The sequence below is a fragment of the Pygocentrus nattereri genome, chromosome 9 (genome assembly GCF_015220715.1).
Source record: "Pygocentrus nattereri isolate fPygNat1 chromosome 9, fPygNat1.pri, whole genome shotgun sequence".
Lineage (NCBI taxonomy): Eukaryota > Metazoa > Chordata > Actinopteri > Characiformes > Serrasalmidae > Pygocentrus > Pygocentrus nattereri.
Genome location: NC_051219.1, coordinates 746,848 through 763,587, shown reverse-complemented (window position 1 = coordinate 763,587; position 16,740 = coordinate 746,848). Strand labels below are relative to the sequence as shown.

The following is a 16,740-nucleotide window of genomic DNA, read 5'->3' as shown; positions in this document are numbered from 1 at the left end:
GATGAATATGCAGTGGTGATGGAGCTACAGTGATGATGAATATGCAGTGGTGATGGAGCTACAGTGATGATGAATATGCAGGATGATGGAGCTACAGTGATGATGAATATGCAGGATGTCGGAGCTACAGTGATGATGAATATGCAGGATGATGGAGCTACAGTGATGATGAATATGCAGGATAATGGAGCTACAGTGATGATGAATATGCAGGATGTTGGAGCTACAGTGATGATGAATATGCAGGATGTTGGAGCTACAGTGATGATGAATATGCAGGATGATGGAGCTACAGTGATGATGAATATGCAGTAGTGATAGAGCTACAGTGATGATGAATATGCAGTGGTGTTGGAGCTACAGTGATGATGAATATGCAGTGGTGATGGAGCTACAGTGATGATGAATATGCAGTGGTGATGGAGCTACAGTGATGATGAATATGCAGGGTGATGGCGCTACAGTGATGATGAATATGCAGGATGATGGAGCTACAGTGATGATGAATATGCAGTGGTGATGGAGCTACAGTGATGATGAATATGCAGGATGTTGGAGCTACAGTGATGATGAATATGCAGGATGTTGGAGCTACAGTGATGATGAATATGCAGTAGTGATGGAGCTACAGTGATGATGAATATGCAGTGGTGTTGGAGCTACAGTGATGATGAATATGCAGGATGTTGGAGCTACAGTGATGATGAATATGCAGTGATGATGGAGCTACAGTGATGATGAATATGCAGTGGTGATGGAGCTACAGTGATGATGAATATGTAGTGGTGATGGAGCTACAGTGATGATGAATATGCAGTGGTGATGGAGCTACAGTGATGATGAATATGCAGTGGTGATGGAGCTACAGTGATGATGAATATGCAGGATGTTGGAGCTACAGTGATGATGAATATGCAGTGGTGATGGAGCTACAGTGATGATGAATATGCAGTGGTGATGGAGATACAGTGATGATGAATATGCAGGATGTTGGAGCTACAGTGATAATGAATATACAGTGGTGATGGAGCTACAGTGATGATGAATATGCAGGATGTTGGAGCTACAGTGAAGATGAATATGCAGTGGTGATGGAGCTACAGTGATGATGAATATGCAGGATGATGGAGCTACAGTGATGATGAATATGCAGTGGTGATGGAGCTACAGTGATGATGAATATGCAGGATGTTGGAGCTACAGTGATGATGAATATGCAGGATGTTGGAGCTACAGTGATGATGAATATGCAGGATGATGGAGCTACAGTGATGATGAATATGCAGTAGTGATGGAGCTACAGTGATGATGAATATGCAGTGGTGTTGGAGCTACAGTGATGATGAATATGCAGTGGTGATGGAGCTACAGTGATGATGAATATGCAGTGGTGATGGAGCTACAGTGATGATGAATATGCAGTGGTGATGGAGCTACAGTGATGATGAATATGCAGGATGATGGAGCTACAGTGATGATGAATATGCAGGATGTCGGAGCTACAGTGATGATGAATATGCAGGATGATGGAGCTACAGTGATGATGAATATGCAGGATGATGGAGCTACAGTGATGATGAATATGCAGGATGTTGGAGCTACAGTGATGATGAATATGCAGGATGTTGGAGCTACAGTGATGATGAATATGCAGGATGATGGAGCTACAGTGATGATGAATATGCAGTAGTGATAGAGCTACAGTGATGATGAATATGCAGTGGTGTTGGAGCTACAGTGATGATGAATATGCAGTGGTGATGGAGCTACAGTGATGATGAATATGCAGTGGTGATGGAGCTACAGTGATGATGAATATGCAGTGGTGATGGAGCTACAGTGATGATGAATATGCAGGGTGATGGCGCTACAGTGATGATGAATATGCAGGATGATGGAGCTACAGTGATGATGGATATGCAGTGGTGATGGAGCTACAGTGATGATGAATATGCAGGATGTTGGAGCTACAGTGATGATGAATATGCAGTAGTGATGGAGCTACAGTGATGATGAATATGCAGTGGTGTTGGAGCTACAGTGATGATGAATATGCAGTGGTGATGGAGCTACAGTGATGATGAATATGCAGTGGTGATGGAGCTACAGTGATGATGAATATGCAGGATGATGGAGCTACAGTGATGATGAATATGCAGTGATGATGGAGCTACAGTGATGATGAATATGCAGTGGTGATGGAGCTACAGTGATGATGAATATGCAGTGGTGATGGAGCTACAGTGATGATGAATATGCAGGATGATGGAGCTACAGTGATGATGAATATGCAGGATGATGGAGCTACAGTGATGATGAATATGCAGGATGTTGGAGCTACAGTGATGATGAATATGCAGGATGGTGGAGCTACAGTGATGATGAATATGCAGGATGATGGAGCAACAGTGATGATGAATATGCAGTGGTGATGGAGCTACAGTGAAGATGAATATGCAGTGGTGATGGAGCTATAGTGATGATGAATATGCAGGGTGATGGAGCTACAGTGATGATGAATATGCAGTGGTGATGGAGCTACAGTGATGATGAATATGCAGTGGTGATGGAGCTACAGTGATGATGAATATGCAGGGTGATGGAGCTACAGTGATGATGAATATGCAGTGGTGATGGAGCTACAGTGATGATGAATATGCAGTGGTGATGGAGCTACAGTGATGATGAATATGCAGGATGATGGAGCTACAGTGATGATGAATATGCAGTGGTGATGGAGCTACAGTGATGATGAATATGCAGGGTGATGGCGCTACAGTGATGATGAACATGCAGTGGTGATGGAGCTACAGTGATGATGAATATGCAGTGGTGATGGAGCTACAGTGATGATGAATATGCAGGATGATGGAGCTACAGTGATGATGAATATGCAGGATGTTGGAGCTACAGTGATGATGAATATGCAGTGGTGATGGAGCTACAGTGATGATGAATATGCAGGGTGATGGAGCTACAGTGATGATGAATATGCAGTGGTGATGGAGCTACAGTGATGATGAATATGCAGTGGTGATGGAGCTACAGTGATGATGAATATGCAGTGGTGATGGAGCTACAGTGATGATGAATATGCAGGATGATGGAGCTACAGTGATGATGAATATGCAGTGGTGATGGAGCTACAGTGATGATGAATATGCAGGGTGATGGCGCTACAGTGATGATGAATATGCAGTGGTGATGGAGCTACAGTGATGATGAATATGCAGGATGTTGGAGCTACAGTGATGATGAATATGCAGGGTGATGGCGCTACAGTGATGATGAACATGCAGTGGTGTTGGAGCTACAGTGATGATGAATATGCAGTGGTGATGGAGCTACAGTGATGATGAATATGCAGGATGATGGAGCTACAGTGATGATGAATATGCAGGATGTTGGAGCTACAGTGATGATGAATATGCAGTGGTGATGGAGCTACAGTGATGATGAATATGCAGTGGTGATGGAGCTACAGTGATGATGAATATGCAGTGGTGATGGAGCTACAGTGATGATGAATATGCAGTGGTGATGGAGCTACAGTGATGATGAATATGCAGGATGATGGAGCTACAGTGATGATGAATATGCAGTGGTGATGGAGCTACAGTGATGATGAATATGCAGGGTGATGGCGCTACAGTGATGATGAATATGCAGTGGTGATGGAGCTACAGTGATGATGAATATGCAGGATGTTGGAGCTACAGTGATGATGAATATGCAGTAGTGATGGAGCTACAGTGATGATGAATATGCAGTGGTGTTGGAGCTACAGTGATGATGAATATGCAGTGGTGATGGAGCTACAGTGATGATGAATATGCAGTGGTGATGGAGCTACAGTGATGATGAATATGCAGGATGATGGAGCTACAGTGATGATGAATATGCAGTGATGATGGAGCTACAGTGATGATGAATATGCAGTGGTGATGGAGCTACAGTGATGATGAATATGCAGTGGTGATGGAGCTACAGTGATGATGAATATGCAGTGGTGATGGAGCTACAGTGATGATGAATATGCAGGATGATGGAGCTACAGTGATGATGAATATGCAGGATGATGGAGCTACAGTGATGATGAATATGCAGGATGTTGGAGCTACAGTGATGATGAATATGCAGGATGATGGAGCTACAGTGATAATGAATATGCAGGATGATGGAGCAACAGTGATGATGAATATGCAGTGGTGATGGAGCTACAGTGAAGATGAATATGCAGTGGTGATGGAGCTATAGTGATGATGAATATGCAGGGTGATGGAGCTACAGTGATGATGAATATGCAGTGGTGATGGAGCTACAGTGATGATGAATATGCAGGGTGATGGAGCTACAGTGATGATGAATATGCAGTGGTGATGGAGCTACAGTGATGATGAATATGCAGTGGTGATGGAGCTACAGTGATGATGAATATGCAGGATGTTGGAGCTACAGTGATGATGAATATGCAGTGGTGATGGAGCTACAGTGATGATGAATATGCAGGGTGATGGCGCTACAGTGATGATGAACATGCAGTGGTGATGGAGCTACAGTGATGATGAATATGCAGTGGTGATGGAGCTACAGTGATGATGAATATGCAGGATGATGGAGCTACAGTGATGATGAATATGCAGGATGTTGGAGCTACAGTGATGATGAATATGCAGTGGTGATGGAGCTACAGTGATGATGAATATGCAGGGTGATGGAGCTACAGTGATGATGAATATGCAGTGGTGATGGAGCTACAGTGATGATGAATATGCAGTGGTGATGGAGCTACAGTGATGATGAATATGCAGGATGATGGAGCTACAGTGATGATGAATATGCAGTGGTGATGGAGCTAGAGTGATGATGAATATGCAGTGGTGATGGAGCTACAGTGATGATGAATATGCAGTGGTGATGGAGCTACAGTGATGATGAATATGCAGGATGTTGGAGCTACAGTGATGATGAATATGCAGGATGATGGAGCTACAGTGATGATGAATATGCAGGATGATGGAGCTACAGTGATGATGAATATGCAGTGGTGATGGAGGTACAGTGATGATGAATATGCAGGATGATGGAGCTACAGTGATGATGAATATGCAGTGGTGATGGAACTACAGTGATGATGAATATGCAGGGTGATGGCGCTACAGTGATGATGAACATGCAGTGGTGATGGAGCTACAGTGATGATGAATATGCAGTGGTGATGGAGCTACAGTGATGATGAATATGCAGGATGATGGAGCTACAGTGATGATGAATATGCAGTGGTGATGGAGCTACAGTGATGATGAATATGCAGGATGTTGGAGCTACAGTGATGATGAATATGCAGGATGATGGAGCTACAGTGATGATGAATATGCAGGATGTTGGAGCTACAGTGATGATGAATATGCAGGATGTTGGAGCTACAGTGAAGATGAATATGCAGGATGTTGGAGCTACAGTGATGATGAATATGCAGGATGATGGAGCTACAGTGATGATGAATATGCAGGATGTTGGAGCTACAGTGATGATGAATATGCAGGATGTTGGAGCTACAGTGAAGATGAATATGCAGTGGTGATGGAGCTACAGTGATGATGAATATGCAGGATGATGGAGCTACAGTGATGATGAATATGCAGGATGTTGGAGCTACAGTTATGATGAATATGCAGGATGATGGAGCTACAGTGATGATGAATATGCAGGATGTTGGAGCTACAGTGATGATGAATATGCAGTGATGATGGAGCTACAGTGATGATGAATATGCAGTGGTGTTGGAGCTACAGTGATGATGAATATGCAGGATGATGGAGCTACAGTGATGATGAATATGCAGGATGATGGAGCTACAGTGATGATGAATATGCAGGATGTTGGAGCTACAGTGATGATGAATATGCAGGATGATGGAGCTACAGTGATGATGGATATGCAGTGGTGATGGAGCTACAGTGATGATGAATATGCAGTGGTGTTGGAGCTACAGTGATGATGAATATGCAGTGGTGATGGAGCTACAGTGATGATGAATATGCAGTGGTGATGGAGCTACAGTGATGATGAATATGCAGTGGTGATGGAGCTACAGTGATGATGAATATGCAGGGTGATGGCGCTACAGTGATGATGAATATGCAGGATGATGGAGCTACAGTGATGATGGATATGCAGTGGTGATGGAGCTACAGTGATGATGAATATGCAGGATGTTGGAGCTACAGTGATGATGAATATGCAGTAGTGATGGAGCTACAGTGATGATGAATATGCAGTGGTGTTGGAGCTACAGTGATGATGAATATGCAGTGGTGATGGAGCTACAGTGATGATGAATATGCAGTGGTGATGGAGCTACAGTGATGATGAATATGCAGGATGATGGAGCTACAGTGATGATGAATATGCAGTGATGATGGAGCTACAGTGATGATGAATATGCAGTGGTGATGGAGCTACAGTGATGATGAATATGCAGTGGTGATGGAGCTACAGTGATGATGAATATGCAGGATGATGGAGCTACAGTGATGATGAATATGCAGGATGATGGAGCTACAGTGATGATGAATATGCAGGATGTTGGAGCTACAGTGATGATGAATATGCAGGATGATGGAGCTACAGTGATGATGAATATGCAGGATGATGGAGCAACAGTGATGATGAATATGCAGTGGTGATGGAGCTACAGTGAAGATGAATATGCAGTGGTGATGGAGCTATAGTGATGATGAATATGCAGGGTGATGGAGCTACAGTGATGATGAATATGCAGTGGTGATGGAGCTACAGTGATGATGAATATGCAGTGGTGATGGAGCTACAGTGATGATGAATATGCAGGGTGATGGAGCTACAGTGATGATGAATATGCAGTGGTGATGGAGCTACAGTGATGATGAATATGCAGTGGTGATGGAGCTACAGTGATGATGAATATGCAGGATGATGGAGCTACAGTGATGATGAATATGCAGTGGTGATGGAGCTACAGTGATGATGAATATGCAGGGTGATGGCGCTACAGTGATGATGAACATGCAGTGGTGATGGAGCTACAGTGATGATGAATATGCAGTGGTGATGGAGCTACAGTGATGATGAATATGCAGGATGATGGAGCTACAGTGATGATGAATATGCAGGATGTTGGAGCTACAGTGATGATGAATATGCAGTGGTGATGGAGCTACAGTGATGATGAATATGCAGGGTGATGGAGCTACAGTGATGATGAATATGCAGTGGTGATGGAGCTACAGTGATGATGAATATGCAGTGGTGATGGAGCTACAGTGATGATGAATATGCAGTGGTGATGGAGCTACAGTGATGATGAATATGCAGGATGATGGAGCTACAGTGATGATGAATATGCAGTGGTGATGGAGCTACAGTGATGATGAATATGCAGGGTGATGGCGCTACAGTGATGATGAATATGCAGTGGTGATGGAGCTACAGTGATGATGAATATGCAGGATGTTGGAGCTACAGTGATGATGAATATGCAGGGTGATGGCGCTACAGTGATGATGAACATGCAGTGGTGATGGAGCTACAGTGATGATGAATATGCAGTGGTGATGGAGCTACAGTGATGATGAATATGCAGGATGATGGAGCTACAGTGATGATGAATATGCAGGATGTTGGAGCTACAGTGATGATGAATATGCAGTGGTGATGGAGCTACAGTGATGATGAATATGCAGTGGTGATGGAGCTACAGTGATGATGAATATGCAGTGGTGATGGAGCTACAGTGATGATGAATATGCAGGATGATGGAGCTACAGTGATGATGAATATGCAGTGGTGATGGAGCTACAGTGATGATGAATATGCAGGGTGATGGCGCTACAGTGATGATGAATATGCAGTGGTGATGGAGCTACAGTGATGATGAATATGCAGGATGTTGGAGCTACAGTGATGATGAATATGCAGTGGTGTTGGAGCTACAGTGATGATGAATATGCAGTGGTGATGGAGCTACAGTGATGATGAATATGCAGTGGTGATGGAGCTACAGTGATGATGAATATGCAGGATGTTGGAGCTACAGTGATGATGAATATGCAGTAGTGATGGAGCTACAGTGATGATGAATATGCAGTGGTGTTGGAGCTACAGTGATGATGAATATGCAGTGGTGATGGAGCTACAGTGATGATGAATATGCAGTGGTGATGGAGCTACAGTGATGATGAATATGCAGGATGATGGAGCTACAGTGATGATGAATATGCAGGATGATGGAGCAACAGTGATGATGAATATGCAGTGGTGATGGAGCTACAGTGAAGATGAATATGCAGTGGTGATGGAGCTATAGTGATGATGAATATGCAGGGTGATGGAGCTACAGTGATGATGAATATGCAGTGGTGATGGAGCTACAGTGATGATGAATATGCAGTGGTGATGGAGCTACAGTGATGATGAATATGCAGGGTGATGGAGCTACAGTGATGATGAATATGCAGTGGTGATGGAGCTACAGTGATGATGAATATGCAGTGGTGATGGAGCTACAGTGATGATGAATATGCAGGATGATGGAGCTACAGTGATGATGAATATGCAGTGGTGATGGAGCTACAGTGATGATGAATATGCAGGGTGATGGCGCTACAGTGATGATGAACATGCAGTGGTGATGGAGCTACAGTGATGATGAATATGCAGTGGTGATGGAGCTACAGTGATGATGAATATGCAGGATGATGGAGCTACAGTGATGATGAATATGCAGGATGTTGGAGCTACAGTGATGATGAATATGCAGTGGTGATGGAGCTACAGTGATGATGAATATGCAGGGTGATGGAGCTACAGTGATGATGAATATGCAGTGGTGATGGAGCTACAGTGATGATGAATATGCAGTGGTGATGGAGCTACAGTGATGATGAATATGCAGTGGTGATGGAGCTACAGTGATGATGAATATGCAGGATGATGGAGCTACAGTGATGATGAATATGCAGTGGTGATGGAGCTACAGTGATGATGAATATGCAGGGTGATGGCGCTACAGTGATGATGAATATGCAGTGGTGATGGAGCTACAGTGATGATGAATATGCAGGATGTTGGAGCTACAGTGATGATGAATATGCAGGGTGATGGCGCTACAGTGATGATGAACATGCAGTGGTGATGGAGCTACAGTGATGATGAATATGCAGTGGTGATGGAGCTACAGTGATGATGAATATGCAGGATGATGGAGCTACAGTGATGATGAATATGCAGGATGTTGGAGCTACAGTGATGATGAATATGCAGTGGTGATGGAGCTACAGTGATGATGAATATGCAGTGGTGATGGAGCTACAGTGATGATGAATATGCAGTGGTGATGGAGCTACAGTGATGATGAATATGCAGGATGATGGAGCTACAGTGATGATGAATATGCAGTGGTGATGGAGCTACAGTGATGATGAATATGCAGGGTGATGGCGCTACAGTGATGATGAATATGCAGTGGTGATGGAGCTACAGTGATGATGAATATGCAGGATGTTGGAGCTACAGTGATGATGAATATGCAGTAGTGATGGAGCTACAGTGATGATGAATATGCAGTGGTGTTGGAGCTACAGTGATGATGAATATGCAGTGGTGATGGAGCTACAGTGATGATGAATATGCAGTGGTGATGGAGCTACAGTGATGATGAATATGCAGGATGATGGAGCTACAGTGATGATGAATATGCAGTGATGATGGAGCTACAGTGATGATGAATATGCAGTGGTGATGGAGCTACAGTGATGATGAATATGCAGTGGTGATGGAGCTACAGTGATGATGAATATGCAGTGGTGATGGAGCTACAGTGATGATGAATATGCAGGATGATGGAGCTACAGTGATGATGAATATGCAGGATGATGGAGCTACAGTGATGATGAATATGCAGGATGTTGGAGCTACAGTGATGATGAATATGCAGGATGATGGAGCTACAGTGATAATGAATATGCAGGATGATGGAGCAACAGTGATGATGAATATGCAGTGGTGATGGAGCTACAGTGAAGATGAATATGCAGTGGTGATGGAGCTATAGTGATGATGAATATGCAGGGTGATGGAGCTACAGTGATGATGAATATGCAGTGGTGATGGAGCTACAGTGATGATGAATATGCAGGGTGATGGAGCTACAGTGATGATGAATATGCAGTGGTGATGGAGCTACAGTGATGATGAATATGCAGTGGTGATGGAGCTACAGTGATGATGAATATGCAGGATGTTGGAGCTACAGTGATGATGAATATGCAGTGGTGATGGAGCTACAGTGATGATGAATATGCAGGGTGATGGCGCTACAGTGATGATGAACATGCAGTGGTGATGGAGCTACAGTGATGATGAATATGCAGTGGTGATGGAGCTACAGTGATGATGAATATGCAGGATGATGGAGCTACAGTGATGATGAATATGCAGGATGTTGGAGCTACAGTGATGATGAATATGCAGTGGTGATGGAGCTACAGTGATGATGAATATGCAGGGTGATGGAGCTACAGTGATGATGAATATGCAGTGGTGATGGAGCTACAGTGATGATGAATATGCAGTGGTGATGGAGCTACAGTGATGATGAATATGCAGGATGATGGAGCTACAGTGATGATGAATATGCAGTGGTGATGGAGCTACAGTGATGATGAATATGCAGTGGTGATGGAGCTACAGTGATGATGAATATGCAGTGGTGATGGAGCTACAGTGATGATGAATATGCAGGATGTTGGAGCTACAGTGATGATGAATATGCAGGATGATGGAGCTACAGTGATGATGAATATGCAGGATGATGGAGCTACAGTGATGATGAATATGCAGTGGTGATGGAGCTACAGTGATGATGAATATGCAGGATGATGGAGCTACAGTGATGATGAATATGCAGTGGTGATGGAACTACAGTGATGATGAATATGCAGGGTGATGGCGCTACAGTGATGATGAACATGCAGTGGTGATGGAGCTACAGTGATGATGAATATGCAGTGGTGATGGAGCTACAGTGATGATGAATATGCAGGATGATGGAGCTACAGTGATGATGAATATGCAGTGGTGATGGAGCTACAGTGATGATGAATATGCAGGATGTTGGAGCTACAGTGATGATGAATATGCAGGATGATGGAGCTACAGTGATGATGAATATGCAGGATGTTGGAGCTACAGTGATGATGAATATGCAGGATGTTGGAGCTACAGTGAAGATGAATATGCAGGATGTTGGAGCTACAGTGATGATGAATATGCAGGATGATGGAGCTACAGTGATGATGAATATGCAGGATGTTGGAGCTACAGTGATAATGAATATGCAGGATGTTGGAGCTACAGTGAAGATGAATATGCAGTGGTGATGGAGCTACAGTGATGATGAATATGCAGGATGATGGAGCTACAGTGATGATGAATATGCAGGATGTTGGAGCTACAGTGATGATGAATATGCAGGATGATGGAGCTACAGTGATGATGAATATGCAGGATGTTGGAGCTACAGTGATGATGAATATGCAGTGATGATGGAGCTACAGTGATGATGAATATGCAGTGGTGTTGGAGCTACAGTGATGATGAATATGCAGGATGATGGAGCTACAGTGATGATGAATATGCAGGATGATGGAGCTACAGTGATGATGAATATGCAGGATGTTGGAGCTACAGTGATGATGAATATGCAGGATGATGGAGCTACAGTGATGATGGATATGCAGTGGTGATGGAGCTACAGTGATGATGAATATGCAGTGGTGTTGGAGCTACAGTGATGATGAATATGCAGTGGTGATGGAGCTACAGTGATGATGAATATGCAGTGGTGATGGAGCTACAGTGATGATGAATATGCAGTGGTGATGGAGCTACAGTGATGATGAATATGCAGGGTGATGGCGCTACAGTGATGATGAATATGCAGGATGATGGAGCTACAGTGCTGATGGATATGCAGTGGTGATGGAGCTACAGTGATGATGAATATGCAGGATGTTGGAGCTACAGTGATGATGAATATGCAGTAGTGATGGAGCTACAGTGATGATGAATATGCAGTGGTGTTGGAGCTACAGTGATGATGAATATGCAGTGGTGATGGAGCTACAGTGATGATGAATATGCAGTGGTGATGGAGCTACAGTGATGATGAATATGCAGGATGATGGAGCTACAGTGATGATGAATATGCAGTGATGATGGAGCTACAGTGATGATGAATATGCAGTGGTGATGGAGCTACAGTGATGATGAATATGCAGTGGTGATGGAGCTACAGTGATGATGAATATGCAGGATGATGGAGCTACAGTGATGATGAATATGCAGGATGATGGAGCTACAGTGATGATGAATATGCAGGATGTTGGAGCTACAGTGATGATGAATATGCAGGATGATGGAGCTACAGTGATGATGAATATGCAGGATGATGGAGCAACAGTGATGATGAATATGCAGGATGATGGAGCTACAGTGATGATGAATATGCAGGATGATGGAGCAACAGTGATGATGAATATGCAGTGGTGATGGAGCTACAGTGAAGATGAATATGCAGTGGTGATGGAGCTATAGTGATGATGAATATGCAGGGTGATGGAGCTACAGTGATGATGAATATGCAGTGGTGATGGAGCTACAGTGATGATGAATATGCAGTGGTGATGGAGCTACAGTGATGATGAATATGCAGGGTGATGGAGCTACAGTGATGATGAATATGCAGTGGTGATGGAGCTACAGTGATGATGAATATGCAGTGGTGATGGAGCTACAGTGATGATGAATATGCAGGATGATGGAGCTACAGTGATGATGAATATGCAGTGGTGATGGAGCTACAGTGATGATGAATATGCAGGGTGATGGCGCTACAGTGATGATGAACATGCAGTGGTGATGGAGCTACAGTGATGATGAATATGCAGTGGTGATGAAGCTACAGTGATGATGAATATGCAGGATGATGGAGCTACAGTGATGATGAATATGCAGGATGTTGGAGCTACAGTGATGATGAATATGCAGTGGTGATGGAGCTACAGTGATGATGAATATGCAGGGTGATGGAGCTACAGTGATGATGAATATGCAGTGGTGATGGAGCTACAGTGATGATGAATATGCAGTGGTGATGGAGCTACAGTGATGATGAATATGCAGTGGTGATGGAGCTACAGTGATGATGAATATGCAGGATGATGGAGCTACAGTGATGATGAATATGCAGTGGTGATGGAGCTACAGTGATGATGAATATGCAGGGTGATGGAGCTACAGTGATGATGAATATGCAGTGGTGATGGAGCTACAGTGATGATGAATATGCAGGATGTTGGAGCTACAGTGATGATGAATATGCAGGGTGATGGCGCTACAGTGATGATGAACATGCAGTGGTGATGGAGCTACAGTGATGATGAATATGCAGTGGTGATGGAGCTACAGTGATGATGAATATGCAGGATGATGGAGCTACAGTGATGATGAATATGCAGGATGTTGGAGCTACAGTGATGATGAATATGCAGTGGTGATGGAGCTACAGTGATGATGAATATGCAGTGGTGATGGAGCTACAGTGATGATGAATATGCAGTGGTGATGGAGCTACAGTGATGATGAATATGCAGGATGATGGAGCTACAGTGATGATGAATATGCAGTGGTGATGGAGCTACAGTGATGATGAATATGCAGGGTGATGGCGCTACAGTGATGATGAATATGCAGTGGTGATGGAGCTACAGTGATGATGAATATGCAGGATGTTGGAGCTACAGTGATGATGAATATGCAGTAGTGATGGAGCTACAGTGATGATGAATATGCAGTGGTGTTGGAGCTACAGTGATGATGAATATGCAGTGGTGATGGAGCTACAGTGATGATGAATATGCAGTGGTGATGGAGCTACAGTGATGATGAATATGCAGGATGATGGAGCTACAGTGATGATGAATATGCAGTGATGATGGAGCTACAGTGATGATGAATATGCAGTGGTGATGGAGCTACAGTGATGATGAATATGCAGTGGTGATGGAGCTACAGTGATGATGAATATGCAGTGGTGATGGAGCTACAGTGATGATGAATATGCAGGATGATGGAGCTACAGTGATGATGAATATGCAGGATGTTGGAGCTACAGTGATGATGACTATGCAGGATGATGGAGCTACAGTGATAATGAATATGCAGGATGATGGAGCAACAGTGATGATGAATATGCAGTGGTGATGGAGCTACAGTGAAGATGAATATGCAGTGGTGATGGAGCTATAGTGATGATGAATATGCAGGGTGATGGAGCTACAGTGATGATGAATATGCAGTGGTGATGGAGCTACAGTGATGATGAATATGCAGGGTGATGGAGCTACAGTGATGATGAATATGCAGTGGTGATGGAGCTACAGTGATGATGAATATGCAGTGGTGATGGAGCTACAGTGATGATGAATATGCAGGATGTTGGAGCTACAGTGATGATGAATATGCAGTGGTGATGGAGCTACAGTGATGATGAATATGCAGGGTGATGGCGCTACAGTGATGATGAACATGCAGTGGTGATGGAGCTACAGTGATGATGAATATGCAGTGGTGATGGAGCTACAGTGATGATGAATATGCAGGATGTTGGAGCTACAGTGATGATGAATATGCAGTGGTGATGGAGCTACAGTGATGATGAATATGCAGGGTGATGGAGCTACAGTGATGATGAATATGCAGTGGTGATGGAGCTACAGTGATGATGAATATGCAGTGGTGATGGAGCTACAGTGATGATGAATATGCAGGATGATGGAGCTACAGTGATGATGAATATGCAGTGGTGATGGAGCTACAGTGATGATGAATATGCAGTGGTGATGGAGCTACAGTGATGATGAATATGCAGGATGTTGGAGCTACAGTGATGATGAATATGCAGGATGATGGAGCTACAGTGATGATGAATATGCAGGATGATGGAGCTACAGTGATGATGAATATGCAGTGGTGATGGAGCTACAGTGATGATGAATATGCAGGATGATGGAGCTACAGTGATGATGAATATGCAGTGGTGATGGAACTACAGTGATGATGAATATGCAGGGTGATGGCGCTACAGTGATGATGAACATGCAGTGGTGATGGAGCTACAGTGATGATGAATATGCAGTGGTGATGGAGCTACAGTGATGATGAATATGCAGGATGATGGAGCTACAGTGATGATGAATATGCAGTGGTGATGGAGCTACAGTGATGATGAATATGCAGGATGTTGGAGCTACAGTGATGATGAATATGCAGGATGATGGAGCTACAGTGATGATGAATATGCAGGATGTTGGAGCTACAGTGATGATGAATATGCAGGATGTTGGAGCTACAGTGAAGATGAATATGCAGGATGTTGGAGCTACAGTGATGATGAATATGCAGGATGATGGAGCTACAGTGATGATGAATATGCAGGATGTTGGAGCTACAGTGATGATGAATATGCAGGATGTTGGAGCTACAGTGAAGATGAATATGCAGTGGTGATGGAGCTACAGTGATGATGAATATGCAGGATGATGGAGCTACAGTGATGATGAATATGCAGGATGTTGGAGCTACAGTGATGATGAATATGCAGGATGATGGAGCTACAGTGATGATGAATATGCAGGATGTTGGAGCTACAGTGATGATGAATATGCAGTGATGATGGAGCTACAGTGATGATGAATATGCAGTGGTGTTGGAGCTACAGTGATGATGAATATGCAGGATGATGGAGCTACAGTGATGATGAATATGCAGGATGATGGAGCTACAGTGATGATGAATATGCAGGATGTTGGAGCTACAGTGATGATGAATATGCAGGATGATGGAGCTACGGTGATGATGAATATGCAGGATGTTGGAGCTACAGTGATGATGAATATGCAGGATGATGGAGCTACAGTGATGATGAATATGCAGGATGATGGAGCTACAGTGATGATGAATATGCAGGATGTTGGAGCTACAGTGATGATGAATATGCAGGATGTTGGAGCTACGGTGATGATGAATATGCAGGATGTTGGAGCTACAGTGATGATGAATATGCAGGATGATGGAGCTACGGTGATGATGAATATGCAGGATGTTGGAGCTACAGTGATGATGAATATGCAGGATGATGGAGCTACGGTGATGATGAATATGCAGGATGTTGGAGCTACAGTGATGATGAATATGCAGTGGTGATGGAGCTACAGTGATGATGAATATGCAGTGGTGATGGAGCTACAGTGATGAAGGAGCCAGTCTCTACCTTACCTCCTCCGTAAACTCCGCCGCTCATGTTTCTCCTTCAGTCCCTCCAGCTTCCCTGCCTCGTCCGCGCGAATCTCGTCTTTACAATTCGAGACAAATCGAAGCTGGAAATCACTCCTGTGTGACGAGGGCCTCGTCTGCTGCACCGCGAGCTGCAGCTCGGAAACGAGCGTGTTCTGCTCAGACACACACACACACACAGAGGGAGAGAGAGCGGGAGAGACAGAGATAAACAGAGAGAGAGAGAGAGAGAGAGAGAGAGAGAGAGAGAGAGAGAGAGAGAGAGAGATACAGAGAGAGAGAGAGAGAGAGAGAGAGAGAGAGAGATACAGAGAGAGGGAGAGAGAGAGAGAGAGAGAGAGAGAG

At 43.9% G+C, this 16,740-nt stretch overlaps 1 protein-coding gene across 3 annotated transcripts in view; it reads right to left on the bottom strand.

The window, feature by feature from the left end:
* actl6b (actin-like 6B) overlaps positions 1–16,614 on the bottom strand; it is a 41,691-nt gene extending 25,077 nt beyond the window's left edge. Inside the window, exon 1 of one of the 3 annotated variants that reach the window (XR_005130704.1) lies at positions 16,378–16,614. Coding sequence is in view for 1 of the 3 variants with exons in the window: in XM_037541109.1 (XP_037397006.1) it covers positions 16,378–16,402 (25 nt within the window). In the remaining 2 variants the exon portion in view is untranslated. Of the gene's footprint in view, positions 1–16,372 lie in introns of all 3 variants that reach the window. The other 2 variants (XM_037541109.1, XM_037541110.1) reach the window with 2 other exon arrangements.
* Positions 16,615–16,740: the final 126 nt, after the last annotated feature.